The following is a 22,500-nucleotide window of genomic DNA, read 5'->3' as shown; positions in this document are numbered from 1 at the left end:
CCTCGGTGATCATGGATCTATGGTGAGATTAGTGTGTGTGTGTGTGTGTGTGTGTGTGTGTGTGTGTGTGTGTGTGTGTGTTTGTGCCTGCTGTCGTTAGAAAGATGCTTGTGCCTTTTTAATATGCGTGGGAGGGTTTTAGTGCTCAAACATTGCGTTTTTATCCGTATAGATTTTAGTGTGTTAGTGCTCTGTGGGGGGGGAAACAGATGGATTATTGTGATCTGACAAACTTGTGTGTGTGTGTGTGTGTGTGTGTGTGTGTGTGTGTGTGTGTGTGTGTGTGTGTGTGTGTGTGAGGGATTTAAGATCACATTCTGTCCGTCAGAGCTCATTTAAAACCATGAAAACTGAGCCCACTCAGTTATGTGTGTGTAGTCCTTCTTTTCGTGTGTGTGTGGTCGTGTTATGTGACTCTAACCTCTGCGTCTCGTTCCTCAGTACGTTCCTCAGAATCTGTATCCGGTCTATAAGAACAAGGTGGTTCCCGTTGCCGACATTATTACCCCGAACCAGTTTGAGGCCGAGTGAGTTTTTATTGTCATATATAATCCAATAAATCTAGCGTGACATGTCTGTCCATTGTCATCTTCTTGAAGATTAACTTCCTTTAAGTTTAGATTACCTTACTTACCGTGTAGCGGAGCATCAGAGAACCCCATCTTCACGCAACGCCGCTCATGCATGTTATTGAAATACCTTAATTTTGTTGTTTTAATAATTAACAGGGTACAAAAAAAACCCGCCAACATGTGGCTCACCGTTCTTATTTTACCCTTTTTAAACCACGTAGCTTTAAAAGTATTCAGATTTATTTACAGTACTGTATCTTACATATTATGTTGTTTATGGCTCCTCGTGAAGCTCCGTGATCTTCACTGTGAAGTCGCTCCCCCTAGTGGTGTTTCCATACAACTGCAGGATCATATTAAAGGTTTTCCTATATAAAGGCTCACTTAAATGCACTCGTGTGTTCCTACATGTTCCTATCAGGAGAATAAGATATTTCAAGGGTTTAATGTCGGTTCATAAATGTGATTTTCTGTGTTTTTTTAGTCCCAATAACTTGATTTTCAGTGATATTTTACGGTGCCATTCGCTTGTGTTGCAGATTATTGACGGGGAAAAACATCAGCACGGAGAAAGACGCCGTGGAGGTAAAAGGATCATTCACTATATAATCCCTCCTGTCCTTTCTTGCACGCCTACTTTGTTTAATATAATAAAGCTTTATTGTATAATACATACGTGACTGTCTTTCAGGTCATGGACCTCCTCCACGCTATGGGCCCAGACACAGTGGTCATCACCTCCTCCGACCTGCCCTCCAGACTGGGAGACCGCTTCCTCGTGTCGCTGGGCAGCCAGCGCCAAGGTGGGGTTTGACGTTCACGCGCAGATGTTACTTGTTGGCTGTGACGCGACGACATACCATAATATAACGCCCCCCCCCCCCCCCCCTCCCCCCATGTGTGTGCCGCCTCAGTTCGCCCCGACGGCAGCCGGACGACGCAGAGGGTCCGAATGGAGGTCCACAAAGTAGACGCCGTCTTCGTAGGAACCGGAGACCTGTTTGCCGCTATGCTGCTAGCGTGGACGCACCACTACCCCAACGACCTGAAGGTACGGTAACCGGGCCGGAGGATGGACATTGGGGTTTTTTAATTTTTTTAAATTTTTTTAATCAGACAGGCTAATGACGATAATTCCCTCTTCCCAGATGGCCTGTGAGAAGACTTTTTCAGTGATGCATCATGTTATCCAGAGGACAATTTCATACGCTCACGGTAAGAAAAGTAGGGTTAAAGCTTTAACTTGGCTCATATCTACGCTGTTTAACAACAACAACAACAACAAGATCTGCAGGAGCGCTATAATGCAATCATGTATTTAAATACAGAAGCAAATAGATATAAATGTGGGTTGGATAGCAATCATTGTTAAATATTATAAAAACAGATTTTCTTTTTATCAAATGTGTGTGTTTTTTGTTTTTGTAAAGCTCTGATTTTATATATATATATAAATATATTTAAAAAATATATATACATGAACAAAAAAAAAATTATATATATAAATATATAAAAAAATATATATACATGAAAAAGAAAAAATATATATATATTTGATATATTGAAAAAAAAAAAAACCTCAATCATTGTTAAATATTATAAAAACAAATTTTCTTTTTATCAAATGTGTGTTTTTTTTTTTTGTAAAGCTCTGATTTTATATATATATATATATATATATATATATATATTAAAAAGTATATATACATGAACAAAGAAAAAATATATATATATAAATATATAAAAAAAAATATATACATGGAAAAAAAAAAAAATATATATATATTTGATATATTGAAAAAAAAATATATATATATATATATATATATATATTTGATATATTGAAAAAAAAAAAAATCTCAATGGACCTAATAGACTTGTAACTCGCTCAGAGCAGCACTTCCTGTACATTTATCAGGCTCCAGGTTATTGGACCAGTTCTTCTCATGTCAGGAAAAGGAAATACAGACGTGGGTACGTTGATGTTGTCCACCTGTTGACGAGGAATTTAAAGCCCTCGTTGCATCCGACAGCGGGCCGAGGACACACGCCGACACTCGCACGTCTCTAAACTCTTTTTTTCCAGGGTATTCAGAGTGTGTATTGGAAAATATAGTGGCATAAACATCCAAAATGGCAAAAGCCTGTAAAAGATGTCAACTCCCGCTGCTGTCGCGTTTATTTACTTCTGTTTTTACATTAAAACTATTGCATGACGCAGCTTTAAAAGTAAATGTTAATGCGTTTCCCCACCTCCCTTTTGTCTCTCAGAGTTAGCAGGTCCTGGTCGGAAGCCCAGTCCGCCCCAGCTGGAGCTGAGGATGGTTCAAAGTAAAGCCGACATAGAAGACCCTGCTATAGTTACGGAGGCCACGGTGATATCCTAACGCCACCGACCCATAAGACTCATGCTAACCTTGTCCTCTTCGCGCCCCCCCCCCCCCCCCCCCCCCCCCCCGTGAATCTCTCGAATCCAGTATCTCGGTGAATCTCTCATCACTGTAAACCTCGACTGTCGTTTCCAAAACTTCAACGCCTCCATTATCCAGAAAAAAAAAGAAAAGAAAAAAACCTTTAGTATTGTAACCCCCCCCCCCCCCCCCCCCCCCCTGTAGTCCCGTTTCACCCGTTCCCCCTTTTTAAAGTCCTCAGTGTCCCGAAACCCCCTTGACCTGTAACCCTTTGACCCCAGACCCTGTTTTGGAACGAGAGCCACGGATAGACAGAGTTAGGTCGGTTGCTGCCTCTCCAACGTATGTGACACAGTTGTTTTCTTTTTTAGAAAGCTGTAAGCATGCCGTATATATATATATATATATATATATATATATATATATATATATATATATAAATAATAATAATACTGGTAATACTAACAGAAAAATATGAAGTGGGATATGGTCAATTAGAAAATCCATTCAAGGTCCAGTCCCTCGGCACAATGGAGGACTTGTTTTGGACAAAGCTGATGTCATATTTGTTATGGAAAAGGTATTTTTAAAGGTAATACGAGGACTAATCAACTTCTCGTACTTTAATGAACTCTTTAGCGGCTTTTTTTTTTTGGTATATACATTGATTTTGAAAGTTTCTCTGGTTTCAAATCCAAATGTTTGTGTTTTTAAATTACTTCATTTTATTTGCTCGCGCCGATCAAATGAAGAAGTCGGCTCAATAATAAAAATAATTTAATTCACCGTGCCGCTAAAACTGCAGATATTCTCTTCCCTCACTTGCAGAAAAAAAATGAAAAAAGTGTCTTTCTGGTGCGCTACGACAAACACACACACACACACACACACAAACACACACACACACACACACACACACACACACACACACACGTCAGTTGATGGAGACAAACAGGGCCACGTTCTGCAGTATTTACCCAAAAAAAAGTGATCTGAATCGATTCCAGCTGCCGAAAACGCTCCAAAACTACCTCTAAATTGTTAAAAAAATTAACTTGCCTTTTGCTTTTTTACTGCCACTCCACTCAACTTGCGCATATATTTATTTTTCGACAGACTTGCACTCCAGCTGTGTGTCTCTACACACACACACACACACACTCACACACACACACACCAATGGCCAAGTAGCAGGACTTAAAACCACCGAGCGCTGTCTTTCCGTGGCTCTGCACACCACTATTTCAACCCCCCCCCCCCCCATCGTCGTCTTAAAGCAGTGATGTAATGGTGACCAAGTCTAAACCCCATGAGATCCCCCCCCCCCCCCTGAAAATATAACAAAGGAAAAGAAAAAAGACGCACAATGTATAGTTGATGTATAGATGTTGTACTATAACTGTATTGGACCATCTGTATGATATCTTCTATCTGATCTGTCTATTGGACCATTGTGTTGATGCTACTGTACTATATAGACCACACGCGCACTACAATATCAACGGGAACCCAGAGACCTTTTTTTGGGGGGGGGGGGGGGGGGGGGGCTGGTTCTGGCACCACGGGAGGCTCCCGTGGCTCCAGTTGTTGTTCTCGTAACAGTACTTGGTATCCGTCTAATAGTCGTTAAGTGTGTCGTTGAACTTCTTTAATCGCAGCGAAAAAAATATAATAATAATGGGCAACGTGAGAACGTCCGAGCAAGAACCCCGGTGGCAGAACCAACCCACATCGCAGCCGGGGTGGGGGGGGGGGGGGTTCCCGGCCCAGAACCTGGTATCTGAGAGTTGTGCCACTGAATTTACTGAAACCCACGCCCCCCTACGCCCCCCTACGCCCCCCCACAGTCCTTTAGCAGCTCTGTACATGTGTGTTGTCTTGTTTAGGCCGCTTCACACTCCACTGTGGTCACGACAACAGAGACGATGCCAGGAGTTTTAATTACATTAATAACTTTCACATTTTAATGATTTGAGATATTTTGATATTTCATATCTGTGATCTAACCTTTCTTTATTTTCATTGGTTTTTTTTTTGTCTACATAATGATATACATTTGTCACTATTTCACAAAGCCCAAAGAGAAAAATACAAACAATATTTAATATAGTTAACAGTGAAAAAAAAATATCTCTATAAAACAGAAAATCTGGAGCCAACAAGCGTTTGAATTGTAAATTCAAAAATAAAATGTCAAAGTGTACGCAAAATATTTATATTACTACATTAATAAGCTGTTATCTCCTGGAAATGTAAAAGGAAAAAAAAGGTTTTTGTTTTCTAAATTACCCAGAAAACCTTTTTAAAAGTTTTATGATTTGAGGAAATCAAATCACAGTAACCTGCTACCTTGTAGCAATAATGTTATTTTTATTAATCTTTTTATATTACCGTCAATCTGAAGTCATCATAATTAATTTAAAATTGGCGACCAGAGTGGCATTGAGTTCCTCTGTCGGCCATGTCGGTTCTCTGTCGGCCATGTCGGTTCTCTGTCGGCCATGACGGTCCTCTGTCGACCATGACGGTCCTCTGTCGACCATGACGGTCCTCTGTCGGCCATGACGGTCCTCTGTCGGCCATGACGGTCCTCTGTCGGTCCTCTGTCGGTCCTCTGTCGGCCATGACGGTCCTCTGTCGGTCCTCTGTCGGTCCTCTGTCGGCCATGACGGTCCTCTGTCGGACCTCTGTCGGCCATGACGGTCCTCTGTCGACCATGACGGTCCTCTGTCGGCCATGACGGTCCTCTGTCGGCCATGACGGTCCTCTGTCGGTCCTCTGTCGGTCCTCTGTCGGCCATGACGGTCCTCTGTCGGTCCTCTGTCGGTCCTCTGTCGGCCATGACGGTCCTCTGTCGGTCCTCTGTCGGCCATGTCGGTTCTCTGTCGGCCATGACGGTTCTCTGTCGGCCATGACGGTCCTCTGTCGGCCATGACGGTCCTCTGTCGGTCCTCTGTCGGCCATGACGGTCCTCTGTCGACCATGAAGGTTCTCTGACGGTTCTCTGTCGGCCATGGCGGTTCTCTGTCGGCCATGAAGGTCCTCTGTCGGCCATGACGGTCCTCTGTCGGTCCTCTGTCGGCCATGAAGGTCCTCTGTCGGTCCTCTGTCGGCCATGAAGGTCCTCTGTCGGTCCTCTGTCGGCCATGAAGGTCCTCTGTCGGCCATGACGGTCCTCTGTCGGTCCTCTGTCGGCCATGACGGTTCTCTGTCGGCCATGACGGTCCTCTGTCGGCCATGACGGTCCTCTGTCGGCCATGAAGATCCTCTGTCGGCCATGAAGATCCTCTGTCGGCCATGACGGTCCTCTGTCGGCCATGAAGGTCCTCTGTCGGCCATGAAGATCCTCTGTCGGCCATGACGGTCCTCTGTCGGCCATGACGGTCCTCTGTCGGCCATGAAGATCCTCTGTCGGCCATGAAGGTCCTCTGTCGGCCATGACGGTCCTCTGTCGGCCATGAAGATCCTCTGTCGGCCATGTCGGTCCTCTGTCGGCCATGAAGATCCTCTGTCGGCCATGGAGGTCCTCTGTCGGCCATGACGGTCCTCTGTCGGCCATGAAGATCCTCTGTCGGCCATGACGGTCCTCTGTCAGCCATGAAGATCCTCTGTCGGCCATGAAGATCCTCTGTCGGCCATGACGGTCCTCTGTCGGCCATGACGGTCCTCTGTCGGCCATGAAGATCCTCTGTCGGCCATGTCGGTCCTCTGTCGGCCATGAAGATCCTCTGTCGGCCATGTCGGTCCTCTGTCGGCCATGAAGATCCTCTGTCGGCCATGACGGTCCTCTGTCGGCCATGACGGTCCTCTGTCGGCCATGAAGATCCTCTGTCGGCCATGTCGGTCCTCTGTCGGCCATGAAGATCCTCTGTCGGCCATGTCGGTCCTCTGTCGGCCATGAAGATCCTCTGTCGGCCATGACGGTCCTCTGTCGGCCATGAAGATCCTCTGTCGGCCATGACGGTCCTCTGTCGGCCATGAAGATCCTCTGTCGGCCATGAAGATCCTCTGTCGGCCATGACGGTCCTCTGTCGGCCATGACGGTCCTCTGTCGGCCATGACGGTCCTCTGTCGGCCATGAAGGTCCTCTGTCGGCCATGAAGGTCCTCTGTCGGCCATGACGGTCCTCTGTCGGCCATGACGGTCCTCTGTCGGCCATGTCGGTCCTCTGTCGGCCATGTCGGTCCTCTGTCGGCCATGACGGTCCTCTGTCGGCCATGTCGGTCCTCTGTCGGCCATGTCGGTCCTCTGTCGGCCATGACGGTCCTCTGTCGGCCATGTCGGTCCTCTGTGGGGCGTGATGGGAGCGACGTGAGGAGAACATGAGCCGGTTTCACACCTCGGCATGTGCCTTAGCCCGCTGAGCCCCCGATGCCGCAGGAAATGAGATTTCAATGACACTTTAACACGATTGATTGACCTTTGGTATCTCTTTGCTTTCTGATTTGAATGTTAAGGAGACTGCTAAAAAAAAAATTCAACCAACATTTGTTTTAATTTTTTTTTTTTGGGGGTGGAAAAGTGTAAACCAAATATTCTGAGGCTTTAAAAAAAAAAAAAGAAATCCAGATACTGTCGATTCTGGGCAGGCCAGTGTAATTGTGTACTGCTGTTGTTTCTCTATGGACTGTGCTGTGATGCTGCCTTAGGAACCTAACGTCATAACACCACCATACTGCTTACGGAGGAGGAGGAGGAGGAGGAGGAGGAGGAGGAGGAGGAGGGAGGAGAAGGAGAGGGAGCAGGAGGAGGACGAAGAAGGAGGAGGAGGAGGAGGAGGAGGAGGAGGAAGGGGTACCTTTGACTGCACATTCCTGTTCTGCAGACGCACCTGAAAACAAGCTTCTTTTTTTTTTTCTTATGCTTTTCATTATTTTTAGTTAACCAATTAATCGTTTTGGTTATAAAAATGACAGAAAATTGTGATTACGTTTTCCTTTTCAAATTGCTTTATTTTTTTTTTTTTCCAACTCAAAACCCAAAGATATTCGATGACGTAATGCAGAAAAAGCAGCAGGAAAATTATTTGAATATACATTTTTCTAGATGATTTATCGTTGTCTGAAATCTGAAAAACTAACGATGACGGTGGGAGAAAGAAAAAAAAATGCAGTCTCATTTTTCCTGCCGTACTATTGTGTGTGTGTGTGTGAGAGAGTGTGTGTGTATATAAATGTCCTCTATGGTCACAGGGTTGTGTGTGTGTGTGTGTGTGTGTGTGTGTGTAATGAAAGAGGAACTTACAAAAGAAAAAGGAGGGGGGGTTTGTTCAAGAGGACAATCATTCCGTGGTGCGGCGCAGTGTTGCACGACTTTTCTCTTCTCCTATCTGCTTAAACAAATGGAGGGTTTTGTTCCCGCGTGTGTGTTGTTGTTGTTGTTGTTGTTGTCCGCGCTGGTCCTCGAGCCGCCTCCTCTCCCAACCCGCTCGCCGTTGTCTTTTTGTGATGCAGCTTAACTTCTTCCTCCATTCTCCGCTAAACATCTGGATCGAGTCGCTCCAGCTGTGACTTTTTTTTTTTAAGAGGTTAACTTGCATATTCGCCCGATGCTTTGTGTGTGTGTGTGTGTGTGTGTGTGTGTGTGTGTGTGTGTGTGTGGGTTTGAGTTCACACACGGATACGCCTGAGGTCAAAGGTCAAATGGAACAAACGTCCCGATGAAGCCGGTCAAATTGAATGTTTTAGTGTTGAAAACATGAATACTCGAGCATAACATAACGGACGTCTCATTGTTTACTGGTATATTTTTTTTGTTGTGACGGCAGCTCGTAAACATTTTTTTTTTTTTTTAAAAGAAGCATTTTAAAGGTCGTTTCTTTAGATTAATTAATGGTACAGGACCGTTACACCTGGCAGGTACCGGGTGGACATGCATAGCAACAGAGTGTGCTTTATTTACTAAAAAACAAACCTTCACGATGGGAAAGACCCCTTTCACAATAAAAGGCATTTAATTAAAAGTCTAAATTACGCTTAAAAAAAACGTCTGGAGCTCGACAACTTCCCACTTCTTTATTTTTAAAAACATTTTTATTAGCTGCAGATTGGATGGTCGAACAATAACCAAGCGGGACCAACGTCACCGTCCCGTGTGCTTGATGCTCACCAGTGTCCACGCTTTAACCCCCCTCCCCCTCATCCTCATCAGTTTGGTTACAAAATGGCTGCCCCCCCCCCCCCCACCCCCCCCTAAAAAAAACTAAAGCCTCCAATGGTCAAACCGTCTGTCTTCGAGCGTGGTCCTCTCCTCTCCTCCCGATTTGACTGTTCTGTCTCCGCCATCTTGTATTTTTTATTTTATTTTTTTATTTTCTGTTCTCAGTGGCCAAAACAAAAATGAGGAAAAAAATGTAATAATCATTGTTTGGTAACTGTTTTTAGTGCTATGTTGGTTTTTTTTTTGGAGAGGTACGAGTATTTTCTAACATGTTACAATAAAAGATTGTAGTGTACAAATTCACATTTATAAAATATATATATATATAGATATATATGAGAAATGTATGTTCTAATGCAATAAAGAGAGATTAAGAATTATGAAAATCGGATCGCTATTTTATTTTTTTAATATTTGATTATAATTTCACTTCCTTCCTGTTTTACATGCTGGTTTCAGTTTGTTTTAGGTTTTAGAAATCTTTTTTTTCCTTATTTTTCTTAAATGTGCAATTTTATTATCTGCCAATTTGAGAGAAATGTAAAAAACTTGGCACTAAATCCACTTATTTTAATTATTCTCACTTTATTACACATCCTGTAGTGATCGTTACAGCGGTCCTTTTTCAAGAATAATGCTAATGTTAATCTCGTTAGCTTCAGCCGGTGCTCCCTCCTCCTCCTCCTCCTCGTCCTCCTCCTCCTCCTCCTCCTCCTCCTTCAGCTCATCTGTCACTTCAGGTGCTGCATCGACGTCGACTGACCCGGCAGGCAACCGTTGCTATGGTAACAACCCCAGACACTTGACAGAAGACTGATTGCGCTTCATCTCGGCTTCAATTTTTTTTTTTATTCTCCATTACAGGGATCGAAAAGAAAAAAAAAGGAATATTTCAACTAACTTTAAGCAAAGAAAGCAATTAAATAGTATTTTTTTTTTTTTTTTAAATTAAAAAAACTTCGCTGGGCACTCTGTCCCCACCTGGAGGGAGCAATCCACCTGTCTCCAGGCAGAGCGCCGTGGCCTCACATTTGGAGGCGCTGACTCTCTCGTCAAACCGCCGCTTCACACTTGGCTGCAAAAGCGCCACCCGGTGAATGCCGGAGGTCACGGTCCGAGGAGGCCAACGGGTTCACATCATCTGCAAACAGCAGAGTGGCGATCCCGACACCCCTGAACCCGACCTTCTCCGACCCCCCCCCCACCCTCCCAACCCCGGGTGCGCCTGGATATCCTGTCCATGAAAGGGCAGCCCTGGAGGAGGCCGACACCCACCGGGAGCGCGTCTGACTTAATGCCAACACGGCGTACAGAGACCGGAGAGTCCTGCACCCCGTAGTCCAGCAGGACACTTCACCGTGGGTGCATCCTAATTCCCTTATCTGAACTTTCACCCCGTTCCCTTCTTCTCTGAGGAGAATACACAAGATCACCCTTTTAAAAAAAAATATATAAAGATGACTTCCATTCGTCCTGATTTTAATAATTATTTTCACATTTTAAATTTTAGATCTTTGAATTCAAGCGTTTTAATGTGAGAAATTACCAAAAATATTTTGATATTATTCAATGAATTAATTTCACTTTTTCAAAACGCCAAAATTATAATAAATTTGCCAATTTATTCTGGATAAATTACCCTCCATGGCTGACTTTTAATCTCTGAGAAAAAGCATTAACAAAAAGAACAAATATTAATAATTAGACATCTCTTCTCGTAATTATTTGTTATTTGTTGTATTTCTAGTTAGTTATTTGTTGTATTTCTTAATATTAATACACTATTTAACGATATAAAGTAATACGCCTCTCGTATATAATACAATATATGACAACAACGAAGAAGATAAACAAATACTGCATTTTATTTCTCACTCTTTTCACATCTTCACAGCTGCAAATATAGATTTATCTATGTAGATACAGATCTATATATCGATCTAAAGAGATATAAAAAACAAATTCAGCAGAATTTTATTGTGTCAATAAACCAAACTAACTCAGCTGCAAAATAAATCAAGTCATCTTCAGGCAGCAACACCACAGCTGTGATGACACACACTTTATTATCATTATCCACCTGAGGGAGAAACTACTATTTTACCATATTAATTCAAACAATGATGTCAGGTTTTTGGTAACTTAATACAACCTAACAGCCTTTTGTTGGCTTATCGTTTTACCAGAAACTCCTTAAACAGAAAATCAGTTTAAACTTTAAAAATGTAACAACAATCCTTCAGTGTGGTTAAAAACCATGTATTCAAAAGAAACTAGTGAGCTCGTAACCAACTGTACAGCAGATTATTCAAGAGGAATTCAGCGACACAGCAAGTTAATATTTACACAATTCACAAAACGTAACTCATGAACACAAATGACGCGTTTAGAAGTCAAAATTAAACAAAACTTCCAGGTGAAGGAATCCGTCTCACCTTAAAGGCGAAGACTGTGTCGTCAACCAGACTCGGGAAATAAAGTTAGATTTAAATACAATTTAAAACACATGAACTCTGAGACGGGGGGTTAATTTTCTATCCACGCAAAAAATGTTAATAAACAGTATTTGCTGATGAGAAATAGAGCGTGCATCCTCAGACATTAAAAATACTTTCTCGTGTTAAAAGGTACGTTTTTTTAACATTAAGAAGAAAAAAAATCTTCTGACCCAAAAACCTTAAATCAAGCTGCCCAAAAATAAAGAAAAAACTGAATCATTATCACGGTTATGGCTTTTTTTTCCATAAGAGTAATGACGTGTTCTCCAGAGTGCATCGCAGCATTACAACACTGTACAAAAACACCTGGAAATAACAACAACAAGAAACCCTTCAAGTATTGACCCGTGCAGATGCATTGGGTTTCTCCTCAATGTCAGCGAACGCACCAACGTGCCCCCCCCCCGCCTCCCTTTGGGTCCCCTACAGCGTGTTGAGCTCGATGAGCCTCCCGGCGAAGACGGCGAGCGTCCCGATGATGCACACGGCCATGAACACGCAGAGCAGGATGTGGTCCAAAACCATGGCGACGAACTTCCACTCCTCCGCCGCCTGGAAGAGGAAGGGGAAGAGGAAGGGGAAGGGGAAGAGGAAGAGGAAGAGGAAGAGTCATTTTCGAAGTGCTCTGACTTACGTTATCTGATTGTCATTGGTGATACCGATGTGATGTCGTGGGTACATTTTTGCATTTTATTTAGTTATTAGGATGTTTTGCTGCTTTATGTTTCCAAAGGTTACTTTACAGACACACACGAGACTTTTCAATGCTGATAAATTATTAATTTGATTGCTATTGCGCAATTTTTGTGTGTGTGTTTTGTCCCCATTTTGTTGATTTAGTGACCGAGGTATTTGAAAAGCACAACAAATCGTATAATAAATACGATTTTATTTCAATTCGATTGAAATTGACTATGGAAATGTTGACGTTTGGGGAAACATTTGTTTTAAAAAGTCACTTTGTTAAGAATAAAAATAAAAATAATAATATTTAAATACAATATTGTGCCGTCTTGGTAGAGACTTTCTTTTTAATAAGCACATGGGTGGTTTTCATGAGCTGCGTCTCACATTGTTAGATTCCTCGTCTGACTTCATGGTCTCAGCGATGTACTTCACGCCTTCGATGGCGCTGCGAACATCCGGGTTTTTGGCAATGGGAGACTGGTAGGTGACACTGGTGGGGGTGGGGTTACCTGCAAGGGGGGGGGGGGGGACAGGTCAAATTAATAACTATACAAACAATAACACAATGCAGAGAGGGACGGCATCCTTCAGGTGTATTTTAGTTAAAAAAATGTAAGTGTTTCTGTGCCACTCGGCCTTGCCTGAGATGTCGGAGATGTCCATGTCGGTCGGGAACATCCTCTTCTGCCGGATCTCCTGCCCGGGACGCTTCATCGTCGAGAAGAACATCATGTTGGGGATGGTTTCGATGAAGACCTGGGAGACGGAAAAAAAACAACAACAAAAAACCTGATAGCTTCATGTTCCTCGATATCGTCGCAGAGCACAAGTGCCTTAAAAAAACAAACCAAAACAAAAGGAACCTTGCGTATCCATCCGGGCATGGTGTGCGTGCTGGGCGAGCGGTGGTGCGTGTTGATGACGATGACGGTGATGATGATGGAGGCGATGACGAACACCATGGTGAAGAGCATGTACTTCCCGATGAGGGGCACGGCGCTGGAGGTGGAGGGGATGAGCTCCACGATGACCAGCAGGAAGACGGTCAGGGACAACAGGACGGAGATGGAGAGGGTCATCTTCTCACCTGTGTGGAGACGGGGGAGACGGACACTTTATTTTTCTAGAAATGGTGGCAGGTTTTTTCGGGCCTTTCAGAGACAAATGAACTGACGCGAAGGTGTACCGGAGTCGGTGGGCAGGTAGAAGACCAGCCCGGTGAGGAAGGAGAAGAGCATGCAGGGGATGATGACGTTGACGATGAAGTAGAGAGGCAGGCGCAGCATCAGGAAGTGGTAGGTGATGTCCAGGTACGGCGTGTCGGGGCAGCAGGTGTAGTAAACCCAGTGTTTCCAGCTCCTGTAGTCCTTCAGCACCCATTCGCCGGACTCCATGAAGTTGCTGAGGTCGGGCCGATCGTTGTCCTGAAAGAAAGAGGAGTGTAAAGCACTGCAGTAGAAAAAGGACCATGGAGGTGAGGATATTTAAGGGGTTACATATATGTATATATATATAATATATAAATATATTTTACATATATATATATATAATATATTATATTTAAATATAATAATAATAATATATATAATAATATATAACAATATATCTAATAATAATATCTAATAATAATATATGTATGATAAATATATAATAACATATACTGTATATATATTATTATATATAAGAATAAGAATAATAAATATATAATAATAATATATATTTATATTATATATATATTATAATAATATATAATAATAATACATATATGATAAATATATAATATAAATATATATATATATATATTATATACATATTATAATAATATATATATATATAATAATATATATTTATATTATATATATATTATAATAATAATACATATACATATATGATGAATATATAATATAAATATATATATATATTATATAAATATTATTATATATAATATAATAATAATATATATATAATAATAATATGTATATATTATTATAATATATATTATATTTATATATATATTATATTTATATTGATATATTTAAATATAATATATATACATATATATGATGAATATATAGTAATTATATATATATATATATATATATATATATATATATATATATATATATATATATATATATGTCACACTCACTGGATTGATGACGACCAGCAGTCCATCGTACGTCCACGTCCCCAGCTTCATGCTGCAGTTCTGCAGGTCGAATGGGAAGTGGAGGACGATGATCTCGCAGTAGCTCTTAAAGATGGCCGGAGGGTTCCACGTGATCATCCCGGTGTGCTCCAACAGCACTTTGGTTTGGTGGATGATGGCAAAGTCGCCGTCGGCGCTGAGGAAGAGGAGGCCGGGGATGTGAGACGTTCGGACGTGTGTGTGTGTGTGTGTGTGTGTGTGTGTATGTGTGTGTGAGTAGTGTGTTTACTTGTTGTAAAGCACCAGGTCTGGTTTCCATATGTCGGCTGAAGGGACTCTGATCTTCCGGATGCCTCCGTATTCATCCGGATTCCAGTTCAGGTTCACGTCCATCCATTGCTGTGGTGAACATTTTAAAACATTAATATACCAATAGAGCCCAAGTTCAGTTGTTTTATTCCCATGATTCTCATTAAGACTAGTTGAAACAACGAATAGCGTTCATACTGTCGGTGTGATATATTCACCAATATGAAGCACATCATTAGGAATAGGCCACCAGTTGCAGCTACACATCTAAATGCACGGTCGGCATATATTTCACGTTTACCTGTTTGACACGAACATTACTCGTCACGATCTGGTTCACTTCATCCTGAGAGAGTTCAGAAAGAAAGACGAAAGTAACATTTTCACCAGAGATGTCAGAACAAAATATAATCTGCACACTTAACCGTTTATTTGGCATTTTAACGACAACAAAAAGCACATTAAGATGCAATCGCTTTCCCTCTTTGAAATCCTCAATTAAATATTAATGGTTTGAGGCAGTTTTAAAATGTTTTCGACACCAAATAAATCACTGTAAAAAGCTTTTTGGGAGCCAAAGGTCAAAGGACAAAATATTTAAGATATTCAAGTAAGTGCCTCGTAGTTGACAGAAGTTCACAGAGTTTATTTGTGTATTGACTGACGACGTTTTCAGACCTGCCGTTTATTTCAGTACCACGGATAGCGGCATTATGCTGCACAGATCTATCCGTTGTGATCCACAGATTGCTGTAACTTTTCATATATCTATTTTATATCTCCCCCTTATGTCTATGAGCACGTGTGGGTGTGTGCGCGCGTCAACGGCCGATTGCACGAGCACGAACTGTGCACGTGAGTTAACCGTGATGTGCACGTGGTCGTTCACGCACAGCGGGGGCTGCCGCTGTAACTTTAAATGTAACTGTAACTTAAAATGTAACTGTAACTTTAAATGTAACTTTAAATGTAACTTAAAATGTAACTTAAAATGTAACTTAAAATGTAACTGTAACTTTAAATGTAACTGTAACTTTAAATGTAAGTTTAATTGTAACTTTAAATGTAACTGTAACTTTATATGTAACTTTAAATGTAACTGTAGCTTAAAATGTAACTGTAACTTAAAATGTAACTGTAACTTAAAATGTAACTAACTTAAAATGTAACTTTAAATGTAACTGTAACTTTAATTGTAACTTTAAATGTAACTAACTTTAAATGTAACTTTAAGTGTAACTGTAACTTTATATGAAACGTTAAATGTAACTGTAACTTTAAATGTAACTTTAAGAGTAACTAAATAAATCTGGCATATACTGGAGACGCTCCGTACCCAGAGAGCTTTGTTTGGACTGAGGCAGAGGAGGAGATGTATGGACGCCAAAGTTTTCTAGTTTACAGCTACTCAAACATGAAAAGAAATTCAATTATCACTTTAAATGTAACTAACTTTAAATGTAACTTTAAGTGTAGCTGTAACTTTATATGTAACTTTAAATGTAACTGTAACTTTAAATGTAACTTTAAGAGTAACTAAATAAATCTGGTATATACTGGAGATGCTCCGTACCCAGAGAGCTTTGTTTGGACTGAGGCAGAGGAGGAGATGTATGGACGCCAAAGTTTTCTAGTTTACAGCTAATCAAACATGAAAAGAAATTCAATTATCACTTAAAATGTAACTGTAACTTTAAATGTAACTTTAAATGTAACTTTAAATGTAACTTTAAATGTAACTAACTTAAAATGTAACTGTAACTTTAATTGTAACTTTAAATATAACTAACTTTAAATGTAACTTTAAGTGTAACTGTAACTTTATATGTAACTTTAAATGTAACTGTAACTTTAAATGTAACTTTAAGAGTAACTAAATAAATCTGGCATATACTGCAGACGCTCCGTACCCAGAGAGCTTTGTTTGGACTGAGGCAGAGGAGGAGATGTATGGACGCCGAAGTTTTCTGGTTTACAGCTACTATCCAACGCAGAGCAAAATAACATAGTGTGCTTTGTGCTTTCACATATGAAAAGAAATTCAAATATCACTTTAAATGTAACTGTAACTTTAAATGTAACTGTAACTTTAATTGTAACTTTAAATGTAACTAACTTCAAATGTAACTTTAAATGTAACCGTAACTTTAATTGTAACTTTAAATGTAACTAACTTTAAATGTAACTTTAAATGTAACTGTAACTTTATATGCAACTTTAAATGTAACTGTAACTTAAAATGTAACTGTAACTTTAAATGTAACTGTAACTTAACATGTAACTTAGAATGTAACTTTAATTGTAACTTTAAATGTAACTAACTTTAAATGTAACTTTAAGTGTAACTGTAACTTTAAATGCAACTTTAAATGTAACTAACTTTAAATGTAACTTTAAGTGTAACTGTAACTTTAAATGCAACTTTAAATGTAACTGTAACTTAAAATGTAACTGTAACTTACATCTTTATTATCTACACAGTCCAGTGCAGGGGGGTGGGAAGAGGACATGCTTTAAGTTACATTTAAAGTTAGTTAAAGTTAAAGTTGAAGTTAAAGTTAAAGTTACATTTAAAGTTACAGTTACAGTTACATTTAAAGTTAGTTAAAGTTAAAGTTGAAGTTAAAGTTAAAGTTACATTTAAAGTTACAGTTACATTTAAAGTTAGTTAAAGTTAAAGTTGAAGTTAAAGTTAAAGTTACATTTAAAGTTACAGTTACATTTAAAGTTAGTTAAAGTTAAAGTTGAAGTTAAAGTTAAAGTTGCATTTAAAGTTACAGTTACATTTAAAGTTAGTTAAAGTTAAAGTTACAAGTTGAAGTTACAAGTTAGAGTTACAAGATGAAGTTATGACTTAAAGTTACTGTTAGAGCCACGTGCACGGGCGGAAACTACCACGTGCACGTGCACGTGTGTTTGTGTCTATAGAGAGATCGGGTTACATTTACTGCACAAAGATAACAAATATATCAAAGCGTTCGGCTCAGTCTTTCCTCTCTATCGATAATACTATTTTGGTGATTTGGTCATGTTTTTTTTTCTACAGGGTTTTAAATGGTTTGGTAGAAAATCTAGTGTTATATATATATGTATATAATATATATGTAGTATATAAATACCTCTCGGTAGTAGCCACACCATCTAAATTTCTTGCGAAATTTTCTAGTTTCTTTCTTTTATCTAAAAGCCACTAATATAGTATTTCGCCACAGAAATCGAGTCGTTATGTTTCATATATATATATATATATATATATATATATATATATATATATATATATATATATATAAATAGATATACAAATATATCTATTTATATATATAAATAGATATAAATATATATATATAAAATATACATATAAATATATATATATATTTATATATACATAAATTTATATATATATCTTTATATATATTTATATCTTTATATATATAAATATATCTCACCACACTGATGAGCTGGATCAGCTGCAGTCCCACGGTGACCACCACGGCGTCACTGAAGTGGTTCACGGGACGGACCACCTTGTTGTAGCCGGTGAACAGCTTCTTCACCAGGTTCTGCTCCTCCTCCGAGCAGAACGCCGGACCTTCGAGGGCACACAGACGGAACATTTCAGAACCCAGAACCCAGAACCCAGAACCCAGAACCCAGAACCCTCACCGATTGCACCTGTTGAGGGGTTGAGTGTGAGAGGCTGTGAGGGCTAAATAATACACTATACATAAATAATATGTACAATTGTGAGTATTTATTTAATATTTTTTTACTCCCTGATTTGATTGAGGGTTCATTAGGAGCTCAAAATGTGAGATGTGAGATCTCGTCTTCTGAACGTGTTGCACAGGGAGGTCAAAGGTCAAGTAAAACTCGGACTTAAAAAAAAAACAACCTCCAAGCTTTACTTAAAGGTCCTGTGAGACACACAGTATGACATGTTGCCCAACAAATGTTTTCACACCGGGAACCCAAACTCACAGCTGGGGTATGTGTGTGTGTGTGTGTGTGTAGGGGGGGGGGGGGGGGGGCAGCGGATTGCTTTTAACTCGTGATTCACACAGCAAACATTTCCCAGGCTTAACACGACCAGCAACCCGAAACCCTTCAGCGGGACTTCCAGAGCAAGAGAATGCATTGACGAGAAGATACATGACATATCAGAGAGAGAGAGAGGAAGAGGGGGAGAGAAAGAAAGAGAGGGAGAGAGCGAGAGAGAGAGAGAGAGACCAGCAGCAAGTGGCTGGCGTGCCATCCTGGTGAAAAGCCCCCGGCGCTGAGTTCCCCCACGAGCCGTCTAAGCGCCGCGATCAGTGTGTTTCTTTAGCCTAAGTCCTCGCAGCAGAACCTAATCTGAGTGTTAAGAGGGTGTGTGTGTGGTTCTGGTCCGGATCAGTTAAGAGTTCAGAGCAGTTAACCTGCATTTAACATCCCTTCAGAATAAAAGCTCGCAGACTCACAGCTCAAAACCAAATGTCTTTTGTATAGCCCGTAAATTATGACGTGCCAATGGGGATATGCAAATACACCAGCTTCACTCGGAGACATATTTTGACCTTATTTATTAATTAATTAATTATGTTCTCACTTGTCGGTTTTAGAAGACTTTGCGTTGAGTGTGTTTAGTTCTATCTGCAGCTCAGCTGACCTCTGAACCGCTGCCTTTGAGCCAGATTTAGAAGGCACAGATTCACTTATTTTAATTAATTTCTTTTTCATATCTGTAATTTTTGTTAAATGCAACACAACTATCAAGTTGTGCTAATCCGGAAGAAGAAAACCCGTTTTTTGCTATTTTTCAGAGGTCATTATGCAGTAAAGTCAAAAACCTCGAGCTACTTTAACCACCAATAAAACGTGAGGTTTTGAATCCACATGAGCATTAACTTTTGTTGTTGTTGTTGTTGTTGTTGTTGTTGTTGTTTTTGAACATAAAATAGAGCCTTGAATTTGCAAAACTGATAATTGTCGATGATATTCGGCACATCCATCAGAAAACATCTACCTGTGATCAGTACCTCAGAAAACTGGTCGGTGCAAAGTCACACACACACACACACACACACACACACACACACGCACGCACGCACACACACACACACACACACACACACAGCTCAGGACTTCTGGCTGCCCGTCTGTTGTCCTCCTCTTTGATCTCGGGCCACATACGAAAATAGACGTGGAGGGAAGGCGGGACGCAGAGGGGCCACTTGGAGCTGTCAATCATTGCCCCACCAACTCCCAATTCACGCGACGACGCCGCCGAACACCCAGAGGGCCGAGGGGCTCTTTTTGTCTACTCCGGCCGCATTGCATTCTGGTCTATTGAGGTCGTTGTCAGTGAACAAGTCTCTCAATTACATTCTTGTGTGCAGCACGAAGCTCAACGCGGGGGGGAACGCCGGGTTTTCGAGCGTTCATCGATTCATCGCTCCGAAATAACATCCGACTCAATGGTGGGCGCGCTCACAAAAGGCGAATTCCGCGGTGCGATTGAGCTTCTTTTCAACGTCGTCCAAAAAAAAAACCCCATCTTGATTCATCCAACCGGAGGCGAAAACGATCGCGTTCGGAAAGGCTGCGATTCACGGACCAACGAGTGAACGATAAGTGGACGTTGAATAAAGACCGTTTGGAAATGATTTAACGAGCCACATCTTCATTGCACAGCTGCAGCGACGCGGCTGATGTCCGACCGGTGGGCTTTAAAAGGCACCACATACATATATATATATATATATATATATATATATATATATATATATATATATATATATATATATATGTACACACTGAGCTGGATTCTGGTGCGTCACCCTGATGAATGCAGCGTTTTAATGAAAAGAAACACATATTTTACAAAGTGTTCGCTAATGCAGTTACGGAGCGTAAGACCTTTTTAATTTTGTTATTATTATACATTAAGATCTGATCAAGACTCTGTGGTCTATTCATCTTTTGTGAAGATAATATTCTCGGGTTTTCATTCGAGTTACGGTCGTCTTCTTTTTTTTTTGGATACTCCGTATTTTACAGTTTGACAAGATATAAATCCTTTGAAAGTAAGGAAGGATAAAAAGAAATTAAGCAATGCATCTGGCCATGAGGAAAAAAAATAAATATATATGTTTAAGCAAGTAAATAAGTGCAAATAATAAGGAAAAAACAACAACAACAATCAAACCAACCGTGCAACACTTCGGTCCAAGCAAATATATTCAAAGAGTTCTAGTCACAGGGTTTCATATACTTGGATCTAAAGACCTAGAGAGAGAGTTACATCTTAGTTAAGACTAGTGCTTGTCTTTTTATGAGAAATATGGTCTTTTTATCATAAATATGGTCAATATTTGAGCATTTAATTAACGCGCTGTTTGCTGATTTTGCATTAAAGGGGAGGATGACGATGCACTTTGGTGTCAGAATAAATCACTGAAGGGAAGATCGAGCCAAGAATCTGTGATCCACAATTTGGGGACACAGGGTCCGGCCTCTGTTGGTTAGACCAGTATTTGAACGGTCACACAGGCTTAACCCCCCCCCCCCCCCACCAAAGAGACACCACGTGCACCAACAAGCATGTGTCTCCGGTCCGAGCGTCCTTGAGAGCAAAGACAATGAACACACACCTCCTCGCTGATAAATATAAATCCCTGTCAGTGAATTCCTTCAACGTGAACGAAGGCGAGGAACGCCGCCGCCGCCGGGGAAGGGGGGGGGGGGTGGGGGGGGGGGGGGCGAAGGACGAACGGCCAACCACGTGCATTGCTGTAGCGGAGGGTGGGCGATATCGGGATGCACCGTGTTTCGCTTCCAGAAGGTTTGTAGTGTCTGGTGGGTGAACTTCTTTCTCTCAGGGGCCATTAGCACGGTTACCTCCGTACAGGCCGAAATAAAAGTATTCACAATGGACAGCAATGGACGTTTCCATGAAAAAGTAGTGAATGGCTTTCAGGGAAAAGACAAGCTGGGAGGTTGTTTTCTAACTAGATGAAGGTGGAAAAACAACACAGCTTAAAATAGTATTTTCTGATCGTAGTCCGTGGGGAACCGGACTTCCTTCACCTCTTTATTTAGAGGTTTTCAGGAGCTGTGCTGCAAACGGGAAGCCAAGAAACCTTCCCAAGAAGGCTGAAAACACACACACACACACACACACACACACAGGAAGACTTACCGGCAAGTACAGCGAGGATCCATGCCAGCGACATCTGGGCCGTAGAGAGGTTCATACCTCCAGCAGACGTCCACGTAGAAGACAAATCTAACTTGGAGCCCCCCCGACTCTGGAGCCGAGTTCTAGTGAGCGCTGGGAAGGTGGGTCGCCCAGTAAGTGAACTCTGAGCTCTGGTTTCTCCACCTCCCCCACCCAACAACACCCCGACCTCTCAGCACGCTCCAAGGCACGGGAGACAGCTGGGATTGTGTGTGTGTGTGTGTGTGTGTGTGTGTGTGTGTGTGTGTGTGTGTGTGTGTGCGCGTGTGTGTGTGTGTTGAATATACACGAATCAACACTGTCATCATTTCTCACCCACGTGAAAGTTTTTTCTTACGCCGACGACTTCCAGTATCGAGCATCTTATATATCGGCGTGATAGAGAAGCAGAGGGGAGATGAGGGAATGACGGACAGATGGACGGGGTAGAGGGGGGGGGGGGGGGGGGGGGGGGGGGGGGGGGGGGGGGGGGGTGTAGGGGGGCGGGACATAGACTGGG

General features: G+C 41.3%; 2 protein-coding genes across 2 annotated transcripts in view; one reads left to right on the top strand and one right to left on the bottom strand.

Moving 5' to 3' along the window:
* pdxkb (pyridoxal (pyridoxine, vitamin B6) kinase b) overlaps positions 1-3,160 on the top strand; it is a 15,287-nt gene extending 12,127 nt beyond the window's left edge. The window contains exons 5-11 of the mRNA XM_034551486.1: positions 1-22; positions 442-527; positions 1,112-1,157; positions 1,264-1,375; positions 1,487-1,623; positions 1,721-1,787; positions 2,844-3,160. The exon at positions 1-22 is cut by the window's left edge and continues 13 nt beyond it. Of these exons, the coding sequence (XP_034407377.1) occupies positions 1-22; positions 442-527; positions 1,112-1,157; positions 1,264-1,375; positions 1,487-1,623; positions 1,721-1,787; positions 2,844-2,959 (586 nt within the window). The 3' untranslated portion in view covers positions 2,960-3,160. The remainder of the gene's footprint in view (positions 23-441; positions 528-1,111; positions 1,158-1,263; positions 1,376-1,486; positions 1,624-1,720; positions 1,788-2,843) is intronic.
* Positions 3,161-12,046: 8,886 nt separating this feature from the next.
* LOC117743971 (acetylcholine receptor subunit alpha) lies at positions 12,047-22,017 on the bottom strand. The gene is made up of 10 exons (XM_034551981.1): positions 21,963-22,017; positions 18,232-18,374; positions 15,087-15,131; positions 14,766-14,875; positions 14,477-14,672; positions 13,514-13,751; positions 13,191-13,414; positions 12,969-13,083; positions 12,712-12,836; positions 12,047-12,192 (listed from the first exon to the last, which is right to left on the bottom strand). The coding sequence occupies exons 1-10, from the start codon at positions 22,015-22,017 to the stop codon at positions 12,064-12,066; spliced, it is 1,380 nt and encodes a 459-aa protein (XP_034407872.1). The 3' UTR covers positions 12,047-12,063.
* Positions 22,018-22,500: the final 483 nt, after the last annotated feature.

Source organism: Cyclopterus lumpus, chromosome 15, assembly GCF_009769545.1.
Source record: "Cyclopterus lumpus isolate fCycLum1 chromosome 15, fCycLum1.pri, whole genome shotgun sequence".
Taxonomy (NCBI): domain Eukaryota; kingdom Metazoa; phylum Chordata; class Actinopteri; order Perciformes; family Cyclopteridae; genus Cyclopterus; species Cyclopterus lumpus.
This window is presented reverse-complemented; position numbering and strand designations above follow the sequence as displayed.